Raw genomic sequence first — 26,206 nt, forward strand, 5'->3', positions numbered from 1 at the left:
TTGGCTCTTCTGGGTCCCTTGAATTTCCATTTGAATTTTAGGATCAGCTTTTCAATTTCTGCAAAAAATGACATCTGGGATTTTGCTAGAGATTGTATTCAATCTGTAGATCCATTGGGGGAGTATGGCCATTTTAACAATATTAAGTCTTCCAATCCATGACCATGTAATGCATTTCTATTTATTTAATTCTTCTCCAATTTCTTTCACTGATATTTTGTAACTTTTGGTGTACAAATCCTTTGCTATTTTTTAAAAATTGTTGCTAAGTATTTTATTCTCTTAACGTTACTGTAACACTGGGATTGTTTTCTTAATTTCATTTTCAGATTTTTTTTGCTAGTACAGCTATACAATTGGTTTTTGTATATTGATGTTGTGTCCCGACATCTTGCTAAATGCCTTTTTTAGCTCTAATAATTATTCTTTCTCACGCTCAAATCATCCCAAATTTGGCAAGTAGGATCCTTTTCAAGTTGTTCTTGTTTCTTTTTGACATGACTCCATTGGTGACTGAACACTTACTTGATTGTTGGCATAAGAGTTCACAGTGTCATCTCGTACTTTCCCTTCTAAAACCTGGAATTAGTCATTTCTTCACAGAGCTCTGGTCTCTTTTAGTGGGGTAGTAGGGTATTTAGAAACCACCAAGATCTTGGCACCATGTATGCTCATCGTTACTGTGGTGACATTAGATAGAATTAAGAAATATATACATTTTAAGTTATAAGTTCATACTGATATTTCTAATTCCAATTGAATCATTACAGAATTTTTCCATACCCTCTTTTATATCTTTCTTCTCAGACTGAAAATCTTATTTCCTATTCACATTAATATATTTATTTATTTGTTTTATCCCAGTGCTACTCCCAGTGTTATATAAATCAACTCATTTTGTTTGTTTGTTTGTTTGTTTGTGGTACAGGGGCCTCTCACCGCTGCGGCCCCTCCCGCCGCGGAGCACAGGCTCCGGATGCACAGGCCCAGCGGCCACGGCCCATGGGCCCAGCCACTCCGCGGCATGTGGGATCTTCCCGGACTGGGGCACGAACCCGTGTCCCCTGCATCGGCAGGCGGACTCTCAACCACTGCGCCACCAGGGAAGCCCAAATCAACTCATTTTGTTCTTCAGAAATTAGGAAGTTTTTCTTCTAAAAAAATTGCTAGTCCAGTTCAATAGTGTGCCTAGAGGCCTAGTTGATTTACATCTGGTTCTAGCTCCTTATTTTCTTGAAGACCACTAGCAGTTGGCTGTTGATTTTTGTATGTTAGCTTTATTTTCTGCTATCTTAAGGAATTCCTTTATTATTTCTTTGTTATAGTATTGATTCTGTTGGGTCTTTCATGTAGAATATCTGTACATAGAAATAGTTCTACTTATTTTCCACTTTTTAGTTCCAATTGTTTTCTCTTGACTGACTGCGTTGGCTGATATTTCCAATACAGTGTTAAGTCGTAGTGGAGACAATGGCAACCTTATCTTGTTTCTAGCCTTAGACTCATGTTTCTCCATAAATAAGACTTCTTAAATTTTCTCCATTTCAAAAGTTAGCTATGTTCCTTTCATTGATTCTTTCCTAAGAAGTTTTAATTATGTATCTATGTCATATTCCATCGATTTATGTTTTTGTCTTTATTATCTCCTTCCTTGTGCTTTCTTGGTTCAGTTTGTTGTTGTTGTTGTTTTTTCCTAGCTGTTTAAGTTGAGAATTTAATTCATTTATATTCATTCTATTATTTTTATACATGTTTAAGACTGTGAATTTTCCTCTGATTATTGTCATAGGAATATCTCACGAATTCTGAGATGCAGTGTTTTCATTATAGTATTTACTTTGTATATTCTCTTCACACAAAGGCTGTTTAATAGTTTTTCTTTTAAATTTCTATGTGGAAGGGCTTTTGATTTTTAATTTTTTTTTTTTTTTTTTTTTTTTGATTTTTAATTTTGATATTAATTTCTAGCAGTATTGCATTGTGGTCAAAAATTTTTTGGTATGATTTCTACTTTATGGAACTTTTGAATATTCTTTTGTGAAGTTTTGTGACTCTCCATGAATTCTTGAAAAGAAGACATATTCTCTATTATTGCATATCTGCATTTAACTTATGGACAACTATAAGTGAGTTCTGTTATTAAATTCATTAAGTGTTGCATCTGAGAAAAATGAGATTTTTAATCAGGATTACATTGCAATATATTAACATAAGATTCTACTCGAAATCTGGTTTGGCTAACCACTGTTTTTTCGTTAGAAGTTTGTACTTTCTCAGTTCCTAAGGTCTGATATGCCAGTTGGCCAAAGCTGGAAAGAGGAAGAAAATTTCATATTTTACAATTACCCTGAAGTGAACGATGAAAAACATTTTTAACTATTAAACTCTCAAGAATTAAAAATACTGATGATATTCAGCATTGTGAGGTTATAATGTAAAGGGAAACATATACTGTCACAGGATATACAAGTTGATAGAGTGACTATGGAGGGCAAGTTGCTAGTATATATCAATATTAAAAATTCACATGTCCAGGGCTTCCCTGGTGGGGCAGTGGTTGAGAGTCTGCCTGCTGATGCGGGGGACACGGATTCGTGCCCCAGTCCGGGAAGATCCCACATGCCGCGGAGCGGCTGGGCCCATGAGCCATGGCCGCTGAGCCTGCGCGTCTGGAGCCTGTGCTCCGCAACGGGAGAGGCCACAGCAGTAAGAGGCCCGCGTACCACAAAAAAAAAAAAAAAAAAAAATTCACATGTCCTTTGATTCTATATACTATTTATTTTAAGGAATTCTTCCTACAGAAATACATATGTGCACAAAGTTATATACATAAGAATGTACATTGAAGTCTTGGTTGAAACAGCAAAAACTAGAAACAACCTAAATATCTTACACTAAGGATATGGTTAAGTAATACATAAATCATACTCTATCTTTATGTGGAACAATGTGTACTGGAAAAATTGTCAGATATATTCTTAATGAAAAATATAAACAATATGTAGTTTATGATTCCATTTATGTAAAAAATTGTGTGTGTGTTTGTGTATGTGTGTGATGGATAGTAAGTCCATAACTCAGGTGTACAAGACATAGAACTGTTTTTTTTTTTTTTTTGCCCGCACCTCATGGCTTGTGTTATCTTAGTTCCCCAACCAGGGATTGAACCCGAGCCCTTGGCGGTGAAAGCGCCAAGTCCTAACCACTGGATCACCAGGGGATTCCGAAATAGAACTTTAAAAATTTTTTATAATTTTCTCTTATAATTTGGTCTAATTTCTGTTTCTAATCCTCACCACATCAACCTTGTAGATATACTCTCAATGAATTTGAAGTTTCTCATTCCTTCTCTCCAGGGTTGCATCTGAGTTCCAAGGAACTGGGAGATGGGATAGCAACTGGTCCCTCTGATACTCGAGGTCCTCTGTCAACACAAGCATCTGCCAAGATATCCATCTTCGTGATTCTTGGTCATCAGTCACATAGGTGTTTCCATCCTGTCAGCTCAAGATGTTCTTCCTGCTTCTTCTCCATCTTGCCCATGGGCACAGAAATCATTCTTCAGGCCCAGGACTCGTTTTGCTGATCCTTTCCCTACCATGGCACTGGAATGTCTGAGAGACTGTCTACGGGCAACGTCTCAGGATGCTGCCTCAGAGACAGGCTGCCAAGCCCCTCATTCCAGGACACTCCAAAATCTATATCTTCACCTCTTTCTTTCAGACTCCCTGCTCCCCTCCTCCCAGGGAAACATCCAAGCACGAGGAGAAGATGAGTGGGCCATCCCTCTGTCCTCAAATCCTCTACTTTTCTTACTTATCATATGTATAAACTAAGATTCATCCTCATTCCCGGGGTTTCAAACTTTGGAAAACCAGAGCCAGGGGAAGACCCTCACAGCCCTCATACTTGTTTTTTCTCATCCTTCTCTCAACGAGCACAAAAGAGCCAAGGTGTTTGAATTGGAGAGTTACAGCAAGAAAGGAATTTGGTTAATATTTCTAAATATCTTCTTTATTTTTTAAAGTTACTTTTATATTTTGTAAAATTTTTGGCTGCGTTGGGTCTTCATTGCCGTGTGTGGGCTTTCTCTAGTTGTGGTGAGCGGGGGCGGCTCTTTGTTGCAGTGCGCAGGCTTCTCATTGCGGTGGCTTCTCTGGTTGTGGAGTATGGGCTCTAGGCACGTGGGCTTCAGTCATTGCAACACGTGGGCTCAGTAGTTGTGGTGCATGGGCTTAGTTGCTCCACGGCATGTAGGATCTTCCCGGACCAGGGCTCGAACCTGTCCCCTGCACTGGCAGACAGATTCTTAACCACTGCGCCACCAGGTAAGTAAGTCCCTCTAAATATTTTCTAGTGATATTTTTTACTCATATTTATTCATATGTGGAAATGTAGAAGAAAGGTCTGGAAAGGTATATGTCAAACAGTTAACAGTTGCTGCCTCTGGGGAAGGCTGTGAAGAGTAGGGAGCTGCAACCCTGCTGCATGCCTGACAGGAGAAAGAGAATGACATTTGAGAACCCACTAACGACTCCACACACTCCAAACTAGAGGTTTAGAAAAAGTGACATTACGAGATACTCCTTTTTTCCCCTCCTTGTTTGCTGACTCTTTACAAGCAGAGTGGGTGTCACCTCTCATTCATCGCCTCCTAATGGATAGGATTAATAAATAATGGATTCATCTAATGAGTTTCTGATCTATATTTAATTTCCAGTTGGAATCTTTAGTGGACCCCAAAACCCTATTTTATCTCTGTTGTTTCAAATTCTTGCGATGAACTTTGTTTTTGTCACCAAACCTGTTAAGGAGTAGTAAAGTAAACGAATGCCTTCTCAGCTGCAAGCTGCTCCACAGTCTTTGGTTCAAATGTAAAGAGGAAGACCTAAAAGGAGGAAGGGGGAAAGCAAAGGGTCAGGATCCAATAAAACACATAGTCCCAGGACAAAATACCTGCAAAGATTAGTGGAAGGGGAAACAGATCCATGTATTTGGAGAAAGGTCACACCTGTCTTATTGTTTATAGGCCTCTGTTCTTGGCCTAGGATGCTTCAGTGATTTAGTGGAAGTAAAATTATATTAATTAGATTTATAGCTGGGAGAGATTGCCTTCTGGATAAAAGACTCAAGATTCAAAAGACCTTGAGGCTAGGTCAAAACAACAAAATGCAATTTAATGGAAATGAATGCCAAGTCCTACATTTAGGTTTAAAACATTCAGTTGCAGAGTATAGAATGGGAGGAACTTGGCTTGATAACAATTTTATGAAAAAAAATTCTGAGATTTTAGATAACTATACACTAGCCTAATCCAAGGTTTAAAACTCCTCCACCCGTTAAAAAACAGCTAATAGGATCTTCGCTCCTATAATAGGAAAATAGTTTTGTGTTCAGATTAATGGAGGAGTTATATTGTACTCAGTATTGGAAATATTTCCAGATATATTGCTAAAAAAATTATGAACAAAATGTAGACTATGATACTATTTATGTAAAAAACGTGTGTGTGTATGTGTGTAGTGGATATGAACTAAGTCTTATATTTAATTTTCAAATTTCAGTTTCAAATTTCAGGTTATAAAGTAAACCTTCATAAATGTTTTTTTTGTCCTTGGCTGCATTGGGTCTTTGTTGCTGGGTGTGGGCTTTTCTCTAGTTGTGGTGAGCGGGCGCTACTCGTCGTTGCGGTGCACAGGCTCCTCATGGCGGTGGCTTCTCTTGTTGTGGAGCACAGGCTCTAGGTGCGCAGCTTTCAGTAGTTGCAGTGTGTGGGCTCAGTAGTTGTGGTGCATGGGTTCAGTAGTTGTGGCACACAGGCTTAGTTGCTCTGTGGCATGTGGGATCTTCCTGGACCAGGGATCGAACCTGTGTCCCCTGCATTGGCAGGCAGATTCTTAACCACTGTGCCACCAGGGAAGTCTCAAAATGAATTTTTTAAATGTTAAAAAATTATTAAGTGAATCCCTTGGCATGGCCACGTATCTTGATAGACACTGAATATAGAGTGTTTGGGCAATACCTGAAGTACTTGGGGAGGTTCTGGGTTCTACTTTTTAGAAAGCCATTTTGAAAGAAGAAAATATTCAGAAGAGAGTGAAAAGGAGAAGCCGCAGAAAGGGGGTAGGTAGGTGAAGGACCTGGGGCTGAGTGTGGGGAGGGGACAAGAGGCCATATTTTTCAGATATCTAATGAGAAGCCCAAGGCAGAGCTAAGACTGGTGGCTAAATGCTATAAAGATGTTAGATCTATGATCAATACAAAGAAGGCCTATAACAGTTATTACTATCCCACAATGAGTAAGGCTGAGTTCCCTTTCCACTGTGTTCCCTGTCAACTGGGAAGATGATGATGATGTGAACAATAATGGTTACCATTTATTGAGTATTTACTAAGTGTTTTTCATATATTATCTCATTTAATACCCACAACAGTGCTATGAGGCTGAGAGAGCTTAAGTAACTTGCCCAAGGTTTGATTGCCTACCCACAAACCCATAAAAAATGGAATAGTCCAGTACATCCGTATTTCAAACACTTTTTGTTCTGGTCATCTAAGACTTTTTTAGCAAATTGATAGTTCAGCCTATTTCAACATCCAGCAGAGAGTCTGACAACAGTTGATGCTCAGTGTGCGTTAGTTGAATCAGAAATAGTAATCTATGAATGGGAATGAAGCACTGTGTAATAAGAATGGGCTTTGGAATAAAATGCACTCTGCCATGGTTACAGATCTTGAGATGAGCCCAAGAGACACGAAGCGTGTTTCTAGAGCAGCACTGTCCAATCGAATTTTCTGCAACAATAGAACTGTTCTTCAATTATGCTGTCAATATAGTAGCCACTAGCCATATGTGGCAATTGAGCACTTGAAATGTGACTAGTTCAACCGAGGAACTGACTTTTAAGTTATTCTATTAAAGTTTATTAAGTAAATTTAAATGAAAATAGCCACATGTGTCTAGTGGATACTGTATTGAACAACATAATTCTAGAAACTGATTTTTCTTGCATTTCCTGCACTTGACTGCAGGAGGGGTGAACCGCGTGAGGAGGGTACACAAGGCTAATGATTGTGCTGAGTTAGATGTAGTCAGCGTGCCCTGGGCTCATCCGGGGGGTGTATCAGGCTGGCTGAGGAGTCACAGGCAGCATCAGCAAAACTCACTTCTCAGAGCCGCAGGAACTTTGAACCCATTGGTAGGATGTCCAGGTGGCCCCCAGGCAGATCAGCCAGAGGGAAGAACTAAACTAAACTCCATAGGGAAGAACTCATGGCCGATTGGATGTGCAAGCTGCTAACGGGGCAGGACAACCTCTCTATGCCCCTGGGGTCGTGCCCTCCGAAGTTCATGGGTCACCAAATTCACGTGGAGAAAACAAAGATCAAGATGGCTTGCAGAATTTTAGGGGACTTTATTGACCTCTTAGTGCATGCCATAGCTTCCCCCAACCCCACAGGAATCTCAAATCCATATCTTTCCTGTTTCACTTTGTGCCACCTTTTCCATTGCTCACCAATCTTCACCCATGCAGGTCTTCTCTGTTCCTGCCTAGAATGCACCAAATCTCAGCAGACCATTGTGACTAAGAGTACAAACTCTGGAGCCAGATCGCTGGAGTGCAAATCCTTCCTTTGCCGTTTATTAGTAACTTATTAACATTTCTTTGCCTCAGTTTTTTCACTTGTAAAATGAAAATAATAATAGTACTTACCTCATTGGGTTGCTGGAAGGATTAAATGTGTGACTATATGTAATGTACTTAGATCACTACCTGACATATAATAAGTATTATAATAGTGTTGGTTAGTATTATCAGTAATAATAGTCCTCCTGCATTAAGATTTGCTTCCTATATCTTATATATTTTTTGCCTGGGCAACTGGTCATCCTGCAGGTCTTGAAGTCCATTCACTTTCTCAGGGAGATGTTTCCCTTTCAGTGAGCTTAGTCACCGCCCTCCTCCACCTCCGCCATTATATGTTCTAACAGCGCTGCTGCGCTGGGCTTTTCCTTCATAGCACTTATTCACTTGCATGATTATGTTTGGGTAATTGGTTATTTAATGTCTTTCTCCTCCATTAGACCAAAAGCTCCTTGAGTAAAAGAACCACAGTTGTTCAGTTGTTCAGAGTTATATCCTAAGGGACTAGCGGGATATTTGTTCAGAGTAGTTGTTTAATGAAAGAAAGAATTCATGAAAAAAAAAAAAAGAAAGAATTCATGGAGGCATGTCAGCATCACAGGATAAGGCAGTGTAATATTTCAAGCCAAGCTCACAGAAGCAAACCCTCTCAAATATTCAAACTGTCAAAAGTCTTCTCCATTTTGTAACACCTTTTACTATCCACCCAGTTCAGTTCTCTCCATCATCATTAATGACCCACAGTTGAAAATAAGAAGCAGAGGTAGTTTTTCATGGAAGAGGGAAACGTAAACCAGCAAATGTAATTGAGAGAAATTTGTCCTTAGATGTTACATCCCATGATCTTATTTGCTTTTTGTGGCCCCTTGGGAGACGTTGATATGCAGCTCCAGCTATGGTCGATTAACAATATTCAACGTAAATCCTGGAAGAAAAAGAAAATATTGAATCATTATTTTTAATTAACAATTCAAGTATTAAGTAATCATTCTTTAATTAACATTTTGTGTGTCAATAAATTAACATTTATTAAGTAATCATTCTTTAACATTTTGTGTGTAATAAATAATTTTATGTGGTCATTCATCGATCTGAAAAGCATTTGATAGCTGATATATAGTGAAGAACAATTACAAACCTTTGCGCATTTGTTAGAAGCCCCAAAGGTTAAGATAACGAAATAGGACCAAATCCCAAAGGGTCAGTTATGAATTTCAGTAGAGCACCGCCACCACAATTTGCAGATGTGATTCCAATGTTTATACCCTAATTTATCAGTGATTTTGTTCTTAACTTACATGCACAGCAAGCAGACCCTCTTTATAAGTCCATGCATGTGCATAAAATGCTCAAGTCCAATGTTGAAGAATCTTCCTTGGAAGTGTCCTTCTGGCATCATGTCACCCGGGATACCACTCAGAATTAGGTATTTCTGCCCCAGTATGCAGTCTCTTTAGGTGTATTAGTAAGAGTATTCTGACTGCTGTAACAAACAACTGCAGAATCTCAATTCTGGACATGACAGAGGTGTTTCTTGCTCACACTGTAGTCCAATGAGATTGATGCAGGAGCGGGAGAGATTTGTTTCATGCAGTCATTCAGGGACCCAGGCTCCCTCCATCTGAAAGCTCCACCATACTTCTGGGCTTCAAAATCAGTACCTGGATCTTCAGCTTCCAGTCAGCTGATATGTGAAGAAAGAGAGCTTGGAGGGTTATGTGAAAAGTTTCAGAGGCCAGGCTTCTGAGTGGCTTACATCATTGTTCCCCATTCCCTTGGCCAGACTCAGTTACATGGCCATGACCACCTGCAAGTTAGGCTGGGAAAGTAGTCTAGCTGTGTGCCCAGGAAGAAGAGAAACATGGATATTGGTGAGCACCAGCCATCTCTGTCACAAAAGCAAATTAATACTATGATAACAGAGATACATAGCAAACAAAGGAGGGGTTAAAAACTCCAATTTTAACTATAATTATACCTCAACCGGAAAAAAAAAAGGGGGAGTATGTACACATTCTAAGGTTTAAAAGCATGCCGGCTTTCCCTGAAGGCATTACACCGCAATACTAAGTATTGCAAAGGCACTCTCCAGGAGAACAAAAGATGTGACGATTGCAGACCCAGCAGGTGAGACTGGTTTGAAATGGCCACCGCTCTCCCATGTGGCTGCAGCTGAGTCCCTAGTAGAACCCACCTTCTTCTATTTTCCTATTACCACTCATTTCAAAGCCTCACCAACAGAGTCAGCTTTTTCAGTTGGCCTAAAACTTGGCACTTAATTTTTTCTTTCTTATTATACAAGTTAAGATTCACACACAGAAAGCTTGAAAAAAAAAAAAAGAATTAGAAAGACATGAAGAAAAAAATCATTTATCATTACACAATTGGACTGTCATTTTCAAAAAAGTCTCTGACAAGGAGATTGAAGACAGGAGGAGGGACCCCCAAATCACCCTCCCTCAGCCCCCATCAGCCATTCCCATGGCCCTGTCCTTCTCTACTTTGAAGGCTCCCCAACTATGTGTCTGTAGATAACCACTCACCCTGTATTACATTTCTCCTCCATCAAAGCCTACAGTTAAACTCTGAGCCATGGGGCCAACATTTCCAGAAAGATCCCTTTTGCCCTTTGATAGATTTTCCAGGCTCCACACAACAGTTCTTCTCTAATAGAAAAGAGAGGAATACAAAAACCTTTTGTTACAGCATGTTCTGTGTCATTTAAAAAGAGAGGGCGAGGATTAGCATAATTTGAACATTTGCTTTATGCCAGACAAGCCTAGATGCTTTGTAAATGTAATCTCACATTTCATCTTCAGCGTGCCCCTTCGAGACACATATGAATTTCCCTATTTTGCAGAGGAGAAAACTAAGGCACACAGAGGCTAGTAACTTGCCAAGGGTTGCCCAGAAGTGATCAATTCTGTGACTTTCATCACTCTTCTCCACTGCTCCTAAATCCCAGATAACATAAGGGAAGACAGGGAAGGAGGATTTCTGGAAAAGCTCCTTGGAAGTGAGGGATGTTTGGGCTACGTGGGGCTGCACATTGAGGTACAGGTCAGAAAACATTTTCTGAAATGCCTGCAGAGGCTGTTTCTTTTCCTAGGCATCCATCCCCTTGGTTCCATCTTCCGTCCGGTGGCCCCAACCCCCGGGCTGCTGTAACGCCTTCTCCTTCTGCCCTTCCAGCCTAGAGTGGTAGTGACTTTTTACTATGACTCTTCTCTGTACTGCCTCATGATCACCACTCCCCTGCAATAAAGTCCCTTTGTTCTGATGTAAACCGCAGACAGAATAAGAATACATTTAATGAGACCGTCTACTTTGCCAAGTCTGTGCCGAGTGCAGAGAATCCTGTGATTAATAAGCCAGGTGTCAGATGCAAAAATGGGAGCTCTAGTCTGTGGAGGAAAGACAGATTTTTATGCACTTATTTTCAATACAATATGAACTTCAGAACTTCAGACTGAAAAATAAGTTTAAAGTGGAGACTACCGAGTTGTTTCCTGTACTAATGATAGTCCTACTGGCGTTGCCATTGGGGTAACGTGAAACAGCATCCAGTGGTTCCAAAGGCACCTGAGCTGCCTTTAGGTCATACAGTTTAGTTTACATTCTGGAACTTTCTGTAAGGGAGGGTGAGTAACAGGACACCTCAGGCGTAAAAGAAGACAGACATGGAATTAAATCATGAAGTTTGAAGGATGTGATCTTCACCAATTATCAACCGTCCCATTTTTCTCTCTCGAGACACATGCAAACACACACACACACACACACACACACACACACACACACACAATTTATTTATTCATTGTGAAAGGAGATGCCATTCTTTTTTATCTGTATCTCTAAATGGACATAGTATTATAATAAGCTCCTTTGTTTAATTTAGCCTACTTGATTCTTTACATGTGATAGTAAAACTTATCACAACCCTGTGAGGTAGGTACTATTTACTATCTCCATTTTACAGATGGGGAAACTGAGATTTAGGGAAGTTAGGCAAGTTGGATAAGGTCACACAGTGACAGAGCCAGGATTCACACAGCTCCTTTCTAGCACACTGCACACACGCAGACTCACACACACACACACACACACACACACACACACACAGCCTTGTATCCCATTGACTTTGAGCACTGCCATCTTTGAATTTCTGGACTTAGCTTTGTAAACAAAACGACATGAATGGAATTCAGAGTTTGGGGAGTCTTTTTTTTTGTCCTATGCCCAATATTTGTTTTGCACTTTCGACATTTGAAAAGAAATTCCATGTTGCTAGTGCTTATGAATGTGCCGCAGGGCACTTGCATGTTTCTACTCGGGTGGAAGATCTTCTCTCAGGTTGCATTCTTTTCCCATGGGCTCCAGGGACTGCTGGGAAGGCTTCCCACTGGATCTGACTGGAGCAGGCTGTAACCGTGGGAGCCAGAGACTTCTGGCTGGTTTCAGCTCCAAGCTGGAGGGGTGCCATGAAATCACATGATGCTTGGACTAAAAGGGCAAGCTGAAGAATGTCTCTCTCATCCCACCCTGACCAGTGACGTCTAAGCAGTGAGCAAATGCGCCCCTCCAAGAAGCTACTGTAATCCACTGGATATACCAAACACTAGAAGAAAAGGTGAGTCTCTAAGCCAGGCACTGGGGTTACTGATACATAGCAGTATTCCAAAACTAGTGAGAGTTAGGACATGCAGGGAAGGATGGTGGGAAACTCTGGAAGGAAACTTCTAGGTCATGTGGTTAAATCCCATTCATTAATGGGAGTGGAGGTCGTGGTGATTAAAACAGTAAGCCAGGAGGGGAAGGGACATAACCAATATTTTGCAGGTGGTCCTGGTAACCAGGATTCGATTTTAGGTGTCCTAACCACAAGGCCAAGTAAGAAGTCCCAGGAGCAGAGGGCAACCCTTGTCTAAGGTAGGAGTTGCTGGCATGTGGTTGGTATTTCTGAGTAGCTTTGTTAATTAGATTGCTTCTTCTAAGGGTCTGTTTCTTTAGACGTTAGTCTAGATGGCATGGAGAATGAAGGCTGGTGTAGAAGAAAATGCAGCTTACTGCTGATAGAGAGGACACCTCTCAATTTCCACCCTCTTCCTGGTCTCTCCCATTCCCCTTCTTTATTTCATATTTATATCTTCCTATTCTTCTTGGATTAGAGAAAGAACAAAATAGGTCTGGCCCATAATTACTTTTAGAGTGTCACTTATCTAGACCCCCAAGGGACTCATTCCAAACAGGAGAGTAGTTTAGCACTCCCTGGCTGACCTGGGTCTCCATGCTCCTGTGACCTTTCCGGGTCTTCCATGTCTCGGCCCTGGAACCTGGCAGATGGTCCTTGGTCTCCCACAGTGAGCCAGCCGTCACAAGAAAGCTGAGTGTAGCCATGAAGGCGTGGGCCTCGGTGGAATCTTGGCTCAAGCACGATTTAGATATTAGAGTGAACTATATGAAATTGCAGACATGTGGCTTTTTAAAAATTAAACTGTTAATTTAAAAATAACTGTAGATCCACATGCAGTTGTAAAAAATAATACAGAGATCCTACGTACAGCTTTACACATTCCCTCTAGTGGGAACATTGTGCAAAACTATAGTCTAATATCACAACCAGTATGTAGACATTGATACAGACAAGATACAGAACAGTTCGATCACCACAGGCCTTTCCTGTTGTACTTTTATAGCCATGCTCATCTCCCTCCTCCCTGGCAACCACTATCTGTCTTTTTCTAAATAAGTCTATTTATTTATCTTTTATTTATTTGGCTGTGTCGGGCCTTAGCTGCGGCACACGGAATCTTCATTGTGGTGCGTGGGTTTCTCTCTAGTTGTGGTGCACAGGCTCCAGTGGGCACGGGCTTAGTAGTTGTGACGCACGGGCTTAGTTGCCCCACGGCATGTGTGATCTTAGTTTCCCCGCCAGGGATCGAACCCGCGTCCCCTGCATTCGAAGGTGGATTCTTATCCACTGGACCACCAGGGAAGTCCCACTATCTGTTTTTGATTTATATAATTTTTGCCATTTCAAGAATACTATATAAATGGAATCATATAGTACATAACTTTTGGGATTGGCTTTTTTCACTCAACATAATTCCTGGAGATTCATATAGTTTGTTGCCTGTAACAATAGCTTTGTTACTTTTTATTGTTTAGTACTCTATGGTAGGGATATACCACGGCTTGTTTAACCATTCACCCAAAGGACATCTGGGTTGCTTCCAGTTTGGGGCTATTACAAACAAAGCTACTATAAACATTGCTGTCTAGGTTTTTGTGTGAACATAAGTTTTCATTTTCTTCTGGGATAAGTACCCAAGAGTGCCATTGTTGGGTCTTATGGTAGTTTTATAAGAAACTGCTAAACTCTTTTCTAACGTGGCTGTACCATTTACATTCCTATCAGCAATGTGTAAATGATCCAGTTTCTCCCTCTGCATTCTCACCAGCATTTGGTGTTGTCACTATTTTTCATTTTAGCCATTCTGAGGTATGCAGTGATATCTCATTGTGGTTTTAATTTGTACTTCCTTAATAGCTAATGATGCTGAATATCTTTTCGTGTGCTTATTTGATATCTGTATGTCCATCCTCTTTAGTGAAATATCTGCTCATGTCTTTTGCACATTTTCTAATTGGATTATTTTTAATGTTGAGTTTTAAGAATTCTTTATATATTATAAATACTAGTCCTTTGTCAGATAACTATTTTTGCCCATTTTGTAGCTTGTATTTTCATCCTCTTAAAAGGGTCTTTTGCAGAGCAAAAGTATTTAATTTTGATAAAGTCCAATTTATCAACTTTTTTCTCTTATGGAGCATGCTTTTGGTGACAACTCTTTGCATAGCTCCAGATCCTAGATGATTTTCTCTTATTATTTTCTGTCGAATAACATACAATAAAATAACATAATCCATTTTTCTAGATTTTTGTATAAGGTGTGAGGTTTAAGTCAAGGTTAATTTTTTTTTTGCCAATGTATGTCCAATTGCTTCAGCATCATTTGTTGAAACAGCTGTCTTTCCTCCATTGAACTGCTTTTGCACCTTTGTCAAAAATCAGCTGGGTATATGTGTGCAGGTCTGTTTCTGGGTTCTTTATTAATCTATGCATCTATCCCTCTGCCAAGACCACACTGTTTTGATAACTATAGCTGTATAGTAGGCCTTAATATCAGGTACAGTCTTCCCACTTTATTTTCTCTTTTCTATGAAACTTAAAGGTTTTTTTTTATAACTTTTTCAGTTGGAAATAAATTGAAAACTTACAGAAAATTTGCAAGAATAAGAATAGTACAAAACACACCCATATATTCTTTGTCCAGATACACCTATTACTATAATTTTGCTGTATTTGCTTTATCATTTGCTTCCCCCTCTCCCCAAACATATATATGAAACTTCTTTTGTAAACCATTTGAAGGTAAAATAAATGCATCATGACCCTTTACTCCTAAATACCTTGGTGTGTATTTTCTAAAAATAGGGATATTTTCTTACATAACCACAGTATAGTTATCAACTTCAGTAGTTTATCACTGACACTTATTTAATCATATATATATATTTAAATTGACCTAGTAATGTCCCTTGGAGTCTTTTTTCCAAACTCCAACACAGTCCATTCTAGAGTCAGGTATTACTGTTAGCTGTCATATCTCTTTAGCCTCCTTTAGTCTAGAACACCTCCACAGCCTTTCTTCATCTTTAAAAAAAAAAAAAATTAATTAATTATTTTAAATTTTGGCTGTGTTGCGTCTTTGTTGCTGCGTGTGGGCTTTTCTCTAGTTGTGGCGAGTGGGGGCTACTCTTCATTGTGTGCAGACTTCTCATTGCAGTGGCTTCTCTTGTTGCCGGAGCATGGGCTCTAGGTGCACGGGCTTCAGTAGTTGTGGCTCGCGGGCTTCAGTAGTTGTGGCACGTGGGCTCTAGAGTGCAGGCTCAGTAGTTATGGCGCACGGGCTTAGTTGCTCCGCGGCACGTGGGATCTTCCCGGACCAGGGATAGAACCCGTGTCCCCTGCATTGGCAGGTGGATTCTTAACCCCTGCACCACCAGGGAAGTCCCTCTTCATCTTTTATATCATTGACATTTTTAACGAATATAACATCCCTGCCCTGACGCCCCCTCCCCCGTACCCCAGTTTTCATAGTAAAGTCCTCATTTGGGGTTTAACTTATATATCTCCATGATTAGATTCAGGTTGTGCATTCTTGGCCAGAATGTTACAAAGGTGATGTGTCTCTCAGTGTATCATCTGGATGCACTGGATTATCATCTCCCTCCATTGGTGATTTAAATTTTGATCATCTGGTGAAACTGTCATATGATGAATTGAACCTTTTGTTTGAACCTACAAAAATGGTAGTTTCATGATTCAACCTAACATATAAGCTTTATATGGGTTTATGCAGGTAACCTGACCTCTCTGATACTCAGTTTCCCCCATCTGTTAAGTGAGGATATTAATAATTTCTCTCCCATGAGTATCATTGGGAGAGTTAAATAAGGTAATGTATGTAAAATTCGGCACTCCATAAATGTTAGCTATTATTATTTCAGTCAGGCAGTGTTAAGGGATCGTGGTTTTGCTCTTCCTCTCCGACTCTCAACTACAGGCAAAATCACGACAGAGATAAAGTGGTGGGGGCTGGGCCACCTCAGCTCTGACATTTCAGTTTCCTCATCTGGTGAATGGGAAACACCTCCTACCCCACAGGGTTGCTGTGAGGTTTCATGGCATATGTGTAAAAATGCCTGCACATAGAATAGGTTCTTAAAAAAAAGAAGGAAAAAAAAAAAAAAGGGCTTCCCTGGTGGAGCAGTGGTTAAGAATCCGCAGGGGACACGGGTTCGAGCCCTGGTCTGGGAAGATCCCACATGCAGCACAGCAACGAAGCCCGTGAGCCACAACTACTGGAGCCCGTGTGCCACAACAAGAGAAGCCACCGCAATGAGAAGCCCGCGTACCGCAATGAAGAGTAGCCCCCCTCGCAGCAACTAGAGAAAGCCCCAGTGCAGCAACGAAGACCCAATGCAGCCAAAAATAAATTTTTTAAAAAAAATCTGTTGCATGAGGAAAACAGGAATATCTATCAGACTTAAATAAAAAAAAAATCCACTGGAGTCTGTCATACAGAGTGAAGTAAGTCAGAAAGAGAGAGACAGGTACCGTATGCTAACACATATATATGGAATTTAAGAAAAAAAAATGTCATGAAGAACCTAGGGGTAAGACAGGAATAAAGACACAGACCTACTAGAGAATGGCCTTGAGGATATGGGGAGGGGGAAGGGTAAGCTGTGACGAGGCGAGAGAGTGGCATGGACATATATAGACTACCAAGCGTAAGATAGATAGCTAGTGGGAGGCAGCCGCAGAGCACAGGGAGATCAGCCCGGTGCTTTGTGACCACCTGGAGGGGTGGGATAGGGAGGGTGGGAGGGAGGGAGATGCATATGGGAACATATGTATATGTATAACTGAGTCACTTTGTTATAAAGCAGAAACTAACACACCATTGTAAAGCAATTATGCTCCAATAAAGATGTAAAAAAAAAAAGAAAAAATAGAAGCATAAAAAAAGCAAAACTTCAAAAAAAAATCCAACATAATGTGGAATCATTCTGAGGCAGTAGAAAGGGATGAAAAAAATATAGCTAGAGCCCAGGACTTGGATATTGGCATAATTTAGCGGCTGTGTGATCTCTGGGCAGATTACTTCACGTTTCGGAGCTTCAATTTTATCATTTGTAATTTGGGGATAAAAATCAGTGCACATCCCAGGCGGGTTTGTGTTAATTAATGATGCCTAGCAGTAGTTGGGCACTCCGTCAACATCTCCGGAACGAAGGGGGAAAGACTAAAGCATTCACCTGTGAGCTGCCAGGGGCTGAGCGCTCCCCCGGCTGGCGCATCCCTGCAGCGTCCCCGCCTCGGTCGGCCGCACCCGCAGGCTCAGCGCGAGCCAGGTCCCCACCCTCCCCGCCCCGCATCCGGCCGCAAGCTCCTCCCCCCGCGGCCGCGTCCTCCCCGGCGACTGCCTGGCACCTGGCAGAAGCGCGGCGGCCGGGGAAGCGGGAGGCCATCCTCGGACGGCGGCGGGCGGCGGGGGAGGGGCGCGGGCGCACAGATGGGAGCAACTGAGAAGAGCGGCAAGAAGAGCCGGAGGCTGTTTTCTTCGCTGCGGCCGTGGAAGGCAACCCGGCGGCTGTGGCGGACGCGCTCGGCTTCCAAGGCGGCGCAGGGTGAGTGTGGGCGCGGCCGCGGGACCTGTTACCACGAGTGGCGGGCGCCGGCCTCCCGCTGAAGCGGGGCCGCGGTGGCTCCGGCTGCTGCCGTAGGCGGCATCTCCCGCTGGGTTCTCGGCCCCCGGGGCCCGCGGGCGGGGGCCGCGCCGCCTGGACGTCTGGCCCTGCCTGGGCGACCCTCCTCCCTGACCCTCGGCCGCGGGGACTACACCAGTCCCCAAGCTCCCCCGGGACCGCTCGACGACAGTCCCTGCTTCCCCCTCCACCCTTTAAGCGTATCTCCCCTTGCCCCAGGTGGTTGCAGCTTGTTAATTTCCCGCACAAGTCCCTGTCTGTCCGTTTGGCTCTGGACAGAGGGAATCCGGGGTGCCTCTGGAAAACAGTTTGCATCCCCCTCCCCCCAAAACCTGGCCGGCACCTGCAATGCAGTACCCGTTGGGGGATTTAATCCGCACCCAACTATGCCTTGGAGGTCCTCCCCATTGGACCCACCCTCTTTCCAACCCATCTGTTATCTTGTAAGCTCTAGTCACAATTAACTATTTCCCAAACACATTCCACCCTATCCTCACCAGGGCCTTAACTCACATTTATTCAGTCACTGACTCACTGCATTCATTCATTCCATAATTTTTATCGAGCTCCCCTGTGTGTCAGGGCCCAGGATTGAACGAGATAGGCAAGGCCGCAGCTCATGGAACTACTTCTAAAGGGGGAAACAGACGTTACACACGTCAAATAGGTAAAAGTCTCCATTGCAGATTGCTCTGTGTGCTTGGAAGGAATCAAATCGTCTGCTGGGAGAGGAAAAAAGGTAGAGGGGCCCTAGCTTACTTGGGGGGTGGACAGGGAAGGCGTCTCTGTGGCCATGCAATTACAGCTGAGCCTGCAGACTGATTCAGAGTTACTCCAGCATGGAGCCAGGGGAGAGCTTCCTGCCAGAGGCAATAGCAGGTGGAAAGGTTCTCAGTGTGCCTGAGCTAAGCAAGGGGAAAGTGAGGCAGGCAGGGCCTGGGTCAGGGACTGGGTAGTATATGATGAGGAGTTTGGATTTTATTCCAAGTGAGCTGGGAAGCCACTAACATGTTCTGAGCACAGGGACATGACATGATCTGCTGGCTCATTGCCTTCTCTCTATCTGCAGTGGCCATGCCTTGGTTTCTCAGCCTGGCCAACTCCTACCCATCCGTTAGGACTAGCACAAATGCATCTCCTGTGTGAAGCCTTTCCTGGGATAGGTGCCACCTGTAACCTGTCTGCTGGTATTTCATCATCCATAGGGCATTTGTCACTGTTCATCTGCTATTATAGATTCCATGTGGGCAGGTTCTCATCCACTTCATCTTTGCATCCCCCACCAGGCTAAGTCAGAGCTGGGTACTTTGTAGATACCTGTCTGCTTGTGTGTGTGTGTGTGTGTGTGTGTGTGTGTGTGTCTGTCTGTCTGTGTGTTCTATCATGTCCTTTTCGTCTGTTTCCATCATCTGAGGATTCTTCAGAGGCTGACATGCCTTGAGTTCTAAAATGGCCGACCTGAGCCAGGGCAGAAGCTAGACTGCAACAGGGCCGCATCACCCCCATCTCCACCCCAGGGTTGTTACGAAGATTAAATGAATTAATGAGTTAATAATTGTAAAGTGCTGGCACATAGTAAGCATTCTAAAAAGAAATTTGACAAAGAGCAAAAATAATTATCCTTCAAATATTTGTGTTAGAAACAGCACAACTTATTGTGTTAGAAACAAGCTTTTCTATTGTTGATGGTTAGGGAGGCTCTGTGGCTTGGCATTGTCATCTTGCCGGCTTTCAAAGGATGTGTTATTACTTTTAGTGAATGCGCCAATTAAATTCCTTCCACACTGCATCAAGAACTGTTGCGGAAACTTAGTAGGTCTAAAGGCTGACCACCCCTTTTCTTTAGCTTGCCTGAGTAGTTGAATAGATTGGTAATTGCAACAAGTATTCCTTGAGTGATACTTACATGCATAGTGTTATTCCAGGTGTTGCGTGAATGTTTTACAAAAGAGGAATAAATGGGTATTCCCACTGCAGTAAATTGGGTTAGAATAAGTTTTTTAGTTTTATAATTTTTAAACCCAGGTGTATACTGTGTACACAACCATCCTCTCTTTTTCTTCTTTGTTCCCATCGTAGAGTTCACCCATGGCTTACCCGGGGCCCATTGCCACGCCACACCTCTCTTTTCTTAGGTAGGATCTTGGCAGATCACTGTATTTCCCTACTTCCCCTTCCCCCCTACAACCTGGAGATGAGGCCATTGTAATGTCTTATGTTATATGATACTTTACAGTTTATGGAGTAGGTCAACTGTAAGGTCTTGTTTAGATCTTAACTAACCTTGGAAGGAGGGAGGACAGATGGTATTTATTTCCCCCATTTTGTAGATGAGGAAAGTGAAGCAAGAGACAGAGTAACTTGCAAGAGGTCATAGGACTGGTGTGTGGCCAATTCAGGCCTGACTACCCACACAGCTTCCTTTCTGCCACATCGGCACAAAATAAACATGTTCCAGTATCTATACTCATGGAGGGAAGAAGTAAAATTAATAAATATTACGCAGTGAATGAAATCCATATCCCAATTTTATTTAATTTTTCTTAAAGGTGGCCTGAATTTCTCATGATGATGTCAGCGTCACTTGGGGCATCTACAATCATATGCTTTGGTGCCAGACAGACGATGATTTGAATCTGCCACTAGTAAGTGGCCCACTAATAAGCTGTGTGATCTTGGGCAGGGTGCTAAATCTTTCTAAAACTCAGTTATCTATCATACGTAAAATAAGGATGATACTCCTATATTATAATGTTCCTGTGATGATTATATGGGTTATTGTATATAAAGTGCTTGGTACATAGTAGCTCACAAGGTGGCGGTTGTTATTTTTATAAATATTAGTCCAGATATTGCACCATATGATCACACCCCAAATATGGAAAGCTCAATGAGTGGCGGGAATAAAACATGGCTGGAAGCTCTTCAGGGGCCGCAATCCCTTCTGGACCAATCAGAAGGCCTTCTACATCAGTATCCTTCTTTCTACCCTCCCTTCCTTTTTTTCAGCAGGAGGCTACAGATGAGAAGTAGCATAGCTTCTGGGGACCTCTGGCATCTGTTCAGCTTAATATTGTATCCTGAATATAGAAGACATTCAATAAATATGTTTATTTAGTTATTGGATAATAATGAATGAATGGTTAAGTAATGAATGAATCCTCTGGGATGTATATATTGATTCCTTACTTCCTTGCTAATACTCAGTACTGTCAGAATTTTTTGATGCGTATGAAGTGGTACTGCATGGTGCTTTTATATTGAATTTCCCTGACGAATAATGAAGCTGGAGATCTTTTCACATGAATATTGGCCATGTGTGACCAAGACATGTGTGAACGCCTGTTTATGTTTTTTTTTTTTCGGTGGTTCATGTTTTTTTTAAAATCTGCTCATAGGAGTTCTTGAAATCTTCTGGATACCAATGATTTACCTGTTTATATGTCCAAGCAACTTAAAAAAATCTAACCATGCAAGCTGTTCTAAATGAACAAGCTGTGTCCAGTAGAAATTAAGCCCCTAAATTGCTTCCAGCTTTTGCAGAGAACCAGATTTACGTCAATATCAAAGCTTTAGGTTATAGAGATGGGAGCGGATAGTTGGTGGAAGTATTTTGTGAGCAGTAGGCTTTCCTAGTCCTTGAAATGATGGTAGAAAACCAGTCCTGAGCTCTTCCCCCCAGAAATAGCCTCCTGCAAACGCTGGTGGGCCGAAGTGCCCTTTCCTGAACTGCAGTTATTCCCTGGGAAGACACAGGTTGGACCTGGAGTCAGTCTCTATCCGCAGGTAGTGCTTTCCAGGACTAGTTACCTGGAGGAAAGGACAGGACACTTGTCAGGTGACCTGTGGTTTATTCTTACTGCCATTTTCTGGCCATATGTCCCTAAAAACAAATCACATTGAATGGAGATAATGGTCACTACCTAGGGATATTGGAAAGATCAAATGATATCATAACTATGAAAGGACCATAAATGCAAAATATATTTGCTAGGCTCTGTGAAGTAGCCAACCCTATGCCGGAGTGGGACCTATTCCCTTTAGGCCCCATACCTTCTCCTACCCTCTCTTCTGCATACAGGTGCCTGATTGTAGAGTAGTAGTTCTCAAGGGTTGTCTCCAGACCAGCAGCAACAGTGTCTCCTGGAACTTGCTAGAAATGCAAATTCTTGGAGCCCACCTCAGAGCTACCAAAGCAGAGACTCTGGAGGTGGGACCCAGCAACCTGTGCTTTACCAAACCCTGCAGTAATTCTGGTGTGTGCTAACCTTTGAGAACCGTTGGCCCTAGTGGGATGTGCAAAGGCTTTAAAGACAGTGAATGTGAGTTTTTCAGTCTTAACTCTCCCATTTGCCAGCTTGTGCGATGAGCAGTTTACTAAGCTCTTGGGCTTCCAAGCTCTCATCAATAGAAGGAAAATGATGTCACTTCCGTCACAGGGGTGTTGTGAGAAGTAAATGACAGGCAGTATCCTGGCTCTGCTACTTTTTTGCTATGTGTCCTTTGGCAAGTCTCCTTTCTTCTTTCTGCCTCATTTTTCTCATCTAAAAAAAACGGACTGGCAAGCGTTAACGTGCACGCATTGCTTACCGTGTGCCAGCCATGGTCCTAAACCTGTGAATATTTTAATTTTATTTAATTCTTACAATAACCCTGTTTTACAGTCTCTATTTTATGAACGAGAAAACCGAAACACAAAGAGGATAAGTAACGTTTCCAGAGTTACGCAACTAGTAAGCTGGGATCCAAACCCAGGCAGTGTGTTGTGAAAGTCCTCGCTTTAAAGGCCATGCTTGGCAAATAAGTTCTTTAAAAGGATGGTGATGATGATAAGAAGATTTCCTTGCACACAGTGGGTACTCCATGTATTAATTCTCTTCCCCTTGCCTTGTGGCTTGGCTTCATCGGAGCACACCCAGCTTTTCTTATAGTCATGCTGCCCTTCTCTGCGGTGACCCTAATCACAAAGCCCCATCCCCTCCCCAGCCCCCAGTCAGCAGTTTTCTCACTCCAGTTCATCTCGCTTACGGCCACTTGGATGCTCTGAGCAAACCAGACAGGCGTGGCTGGGGGAAGACCGAATGTGGTGGTGCAGGTGAAGTCATTCTCCTGTCACCCCACCCTGGCATGTTTTGGAAATGAATGACTAATCCAGAAGAGAGGGTCCAGGCAAGTTACCGAAAGATCACTGGGTCTGCCCAATTTGAGAAATATCCTCCCAGTCTCTTTTGCTCTCAGATTTCCAAGGGAATATAAAAGCCTTTTTTGCTGAGTTTTTCTTCGGAGTAAAATATACAGCTGGGAAGTTGAACCCACAGTGTTAACAGTAGCGTTTTTTTTCTTTCATTTTTGTTTTGCTAGGACAATGAAGAGCCTTATTCTCTTTCAGTTCAGGGTGTCACTCATTGTTCTTGAAAATTCTCTTTGGTTTTGCTCTCAAGATGGCCTCCCTTGCTGGGCATGACTCACCGGTCTAATGACTCAGAAGTGGCATCCAACAAGACAAGGACTGTGCAGAGCTGTGAAGGGACTTGTGGCCAGTGGAGCCTGCCTGAAGCTTTCCCTAAACCTGGTTATTGAGATGGAGCATCATTTCCATTAATGGATGTTTATAATGGTTGTTGGTACCAGTTTATTGGAAGCATGAGGCAGTGCCTTGTTCTGGAAGGCTCCAAGGCTTGAGTCTATCCTTGTCCCTCAGCTGGGTGTGGCCTTGAGGTTTACTGTGGGCAAGACAAGGCTTCTAAGAATTTACCTGACCCTGCTTGGAATGGCCACAAAATCAGCCAGTGTAAGGCTTCTGTAAAATTTGTATCAGGGAAAATAAAGGCTCTTCTTATCTGAAGAGGACTTCAAATCTCTTTCAACTTAATTTTAAAAAACCTATTAAGGATGAATAGAAAGATGAACATCTATGTGACAGAACAAATTTAGCAAAATGTACTTGAAGATGTTTGCCATGCAATTCTTCCAACTCTTTGTATTTTGAAACTTTTCAAAATACAGTGTTGAGTACAATGCAGGTAACCCTAGAAATGATCATACTCTTGTAAGAAAATTGCTTCCTTGTTAACATAAATGGCAGGCTCTCTCCCACTTCCTCACTCCTCCCAGACTTTGTCTTTTTTCCTGGGGAGGCTGCTTGATGAAAAAGGGCCTGGAGTGAGCCTGGCAGGGGGTGAGCTAATCCTTTACACCAGGGCTTTATCTTCTTCCTGATATGTAATTCTCACAATAGCCATATAAACTAGTTATTATTTTCTGCATTTTATGAGGAAACTGAGGTGCAGAGGGGTACACTTGATCCAGGTCAGTAGGTGATAATATTAGTCTTACAGCATTTATGGAGCCCTCCCTTTATGTGTCAGGCTTTGTGCTGTGTACTTCACATGCATTAACTCATTTGAGCCTCATCCTACCCTAGGAGGTAGGTGCCTTCAGTATCTTCATCTTACAGATCAGGAAATAGAGACTTAGAGAGGTGCAGGAACGTATCCCAGCTTACTCTAGGAGCCAGGAAATGGCAGAGCCCATGTTTGAACCTGGTCTCTCCTGCTTTATAGCCCTTGCCCTACTATTCAGACCCAGTCCTCGGCCTAACTCAGGAAATCAGCATACGTTGTAGAAACCTCTTGTTCTGAGACCACAAGCTCTTTGAGGACAGAATGTTTTGTTCAGCACTGTGTCATTCTCAGTCTTCAGAGCAGTGTCTGGCATAATGAATATTTATTGGATGAAAGAGTACACGGATGGTGTCTTCTCATCGCCCCCTCCTTCACCCTATCTGCCCCTAAAGGTGCTCCTAACTGGGTACGTTTTGGCTGCCCTGGCCTTGGCCCTTGGAGATGGAGATGCCCATTTCTTTGATGTGGTTTATGGGCTAACATGCCTCATTTGGTGGCCAGTGAAGAGTTCCAATGAAGGCAGATTTTCCTCATTGGCCTTAAGTTGTCAAGGATGCATAAGGATATTATCCACTGTCAAGGAAAGATGGGAACAAAAACAAAATAAAATTTCCCCAAACTTTAAGGGAGTCTTTAAATTGTGGCGGCTAGAAATCAACTCCAGGACCCCTAGTGGCCACGACAGGCTTTCCCTCTATAGCTATATTTGACTCTCGGGCTGCCATAGTGAGCAGGTAAACACTAGCAATTAGTTCTCTTAATGTGCCCAAGTATGTTGATAATTATACTTTACACTTATGTAGAACTTAGTTTACAAAGTACCACCTGTTCTCCCTTTTGATCTTCTGAACAGCCTGGACCACGCACAGGGCACGGATGATTAGCCCCACTTTACAGATGAGGAAACTGGTGCCAGAGAGGTTCAATCACCTGCTGTTCACCACTCAGGTAATAGTGGTAGATATAGGTCTTCAACCCTCTTTTCTCACCTCCTACTCTGGCAAATTTTCCTTTTCAATATTGTACTTAACCCAGCAATTTCTGGGGATGAGCGCAGGTTGGTGCATTTCTTTTTGTTGCTCTTCTTCCATCTTGGAGGTGAGTGAGGTCCTGGATTGGGTCAGTTAATCATTCTGGATGTCAGTTTACCAGTCTGTATATTGGGGAATAAACACTACCCATCAGTGAGTGCACTTGGAGCAGAGGAAGTTGTGAGGGTTTGGAACTCAAAAAACAATTTCTAAGTGAAGATGTTTGGAAGGGACTGTGATGACGGATTCATTTTCTGTAAAACAAGTTCAATGGCACCTCCCCTGGCCACACTATCTAAAATGGCAGCTCTGTTACCTCATTATCATGCTTCATTCTTCTTCACAGCATTTACTGCCACTTCTTGTATGTTTATATTTGTTTGTTTATGGCCTGTCTGAATCCTCCCACCCAAATGTGATAGCCATGAGAGCAGGGACTTGGTCTGTTTCCTGCACTCTTGAATTGCTAACAGGTGGAGTTGTGCCTGGCACAAATAACCGTTGTTGAGTGAATGAATGAAAGAATGAATCTGAGGTATGTAATGATTGAAAGTAAGTTTGCATTGGATGATTGAAAGATTTGCTTGAGTATTCCTTGCTGTCTAACAGAGAGGGGGTTTGGTCTGGCTTCCATAGATCCATTTCTGTCTCAGCCATCCAGTGGCTTAAGACCAATCACTAAAGCCTTGAGTACCAACTTACACCTGGGTGAACTGGGTTCAATAACCTAGGTCCATTCAGCAGACATAGGTCATTGGATGGCACTGTATGCCTCTGCATTGTAACA

General features: G+C 42.3%; 1 protein-coding gene across 1 annotated transcript in view; it reads left to right on the forward strand.

The window, feature by feature from the left end:
* Positions 1-17,779: 17,779 nt before the first annotated feature.
* DNAJC6 (DnaJ heat shock protein family (Hsp40) member C6) overlaps positions 17,780-26,206 on the forward strand; it is a 155,090-nt gene continuing 146,663 nt past the window's right edge. Inside the window, exon 1 of the mRNA XM_032621174.1 lies at positions 17,780-17,906. Coding sequence (XP_032477065.1) covers positions 17,792-17,906 — 115 coding nt within the window. The 5' untranslated portion in view covers positions 17,780-17,791. The remainder of the gene's footprint in view (positions 17,907-26,206) is intronic.

The sequence above is a fragment of the Phocoena sinus genome, chromosome 1 (assembly GCF_008692025.1).
Source record: "Phocoena sinus isolate mPhoSin1 chromosome 1, mPhoSin1.pri, whole genome shotgun sequence".
NCBI classification, from domain to species: domain Eukaryota; kingdom Metazoa; phylum Chordata; class Mammalia; order Artiodactyla; family Phocoenidae; genus Phocoena; species Phocoena sinus.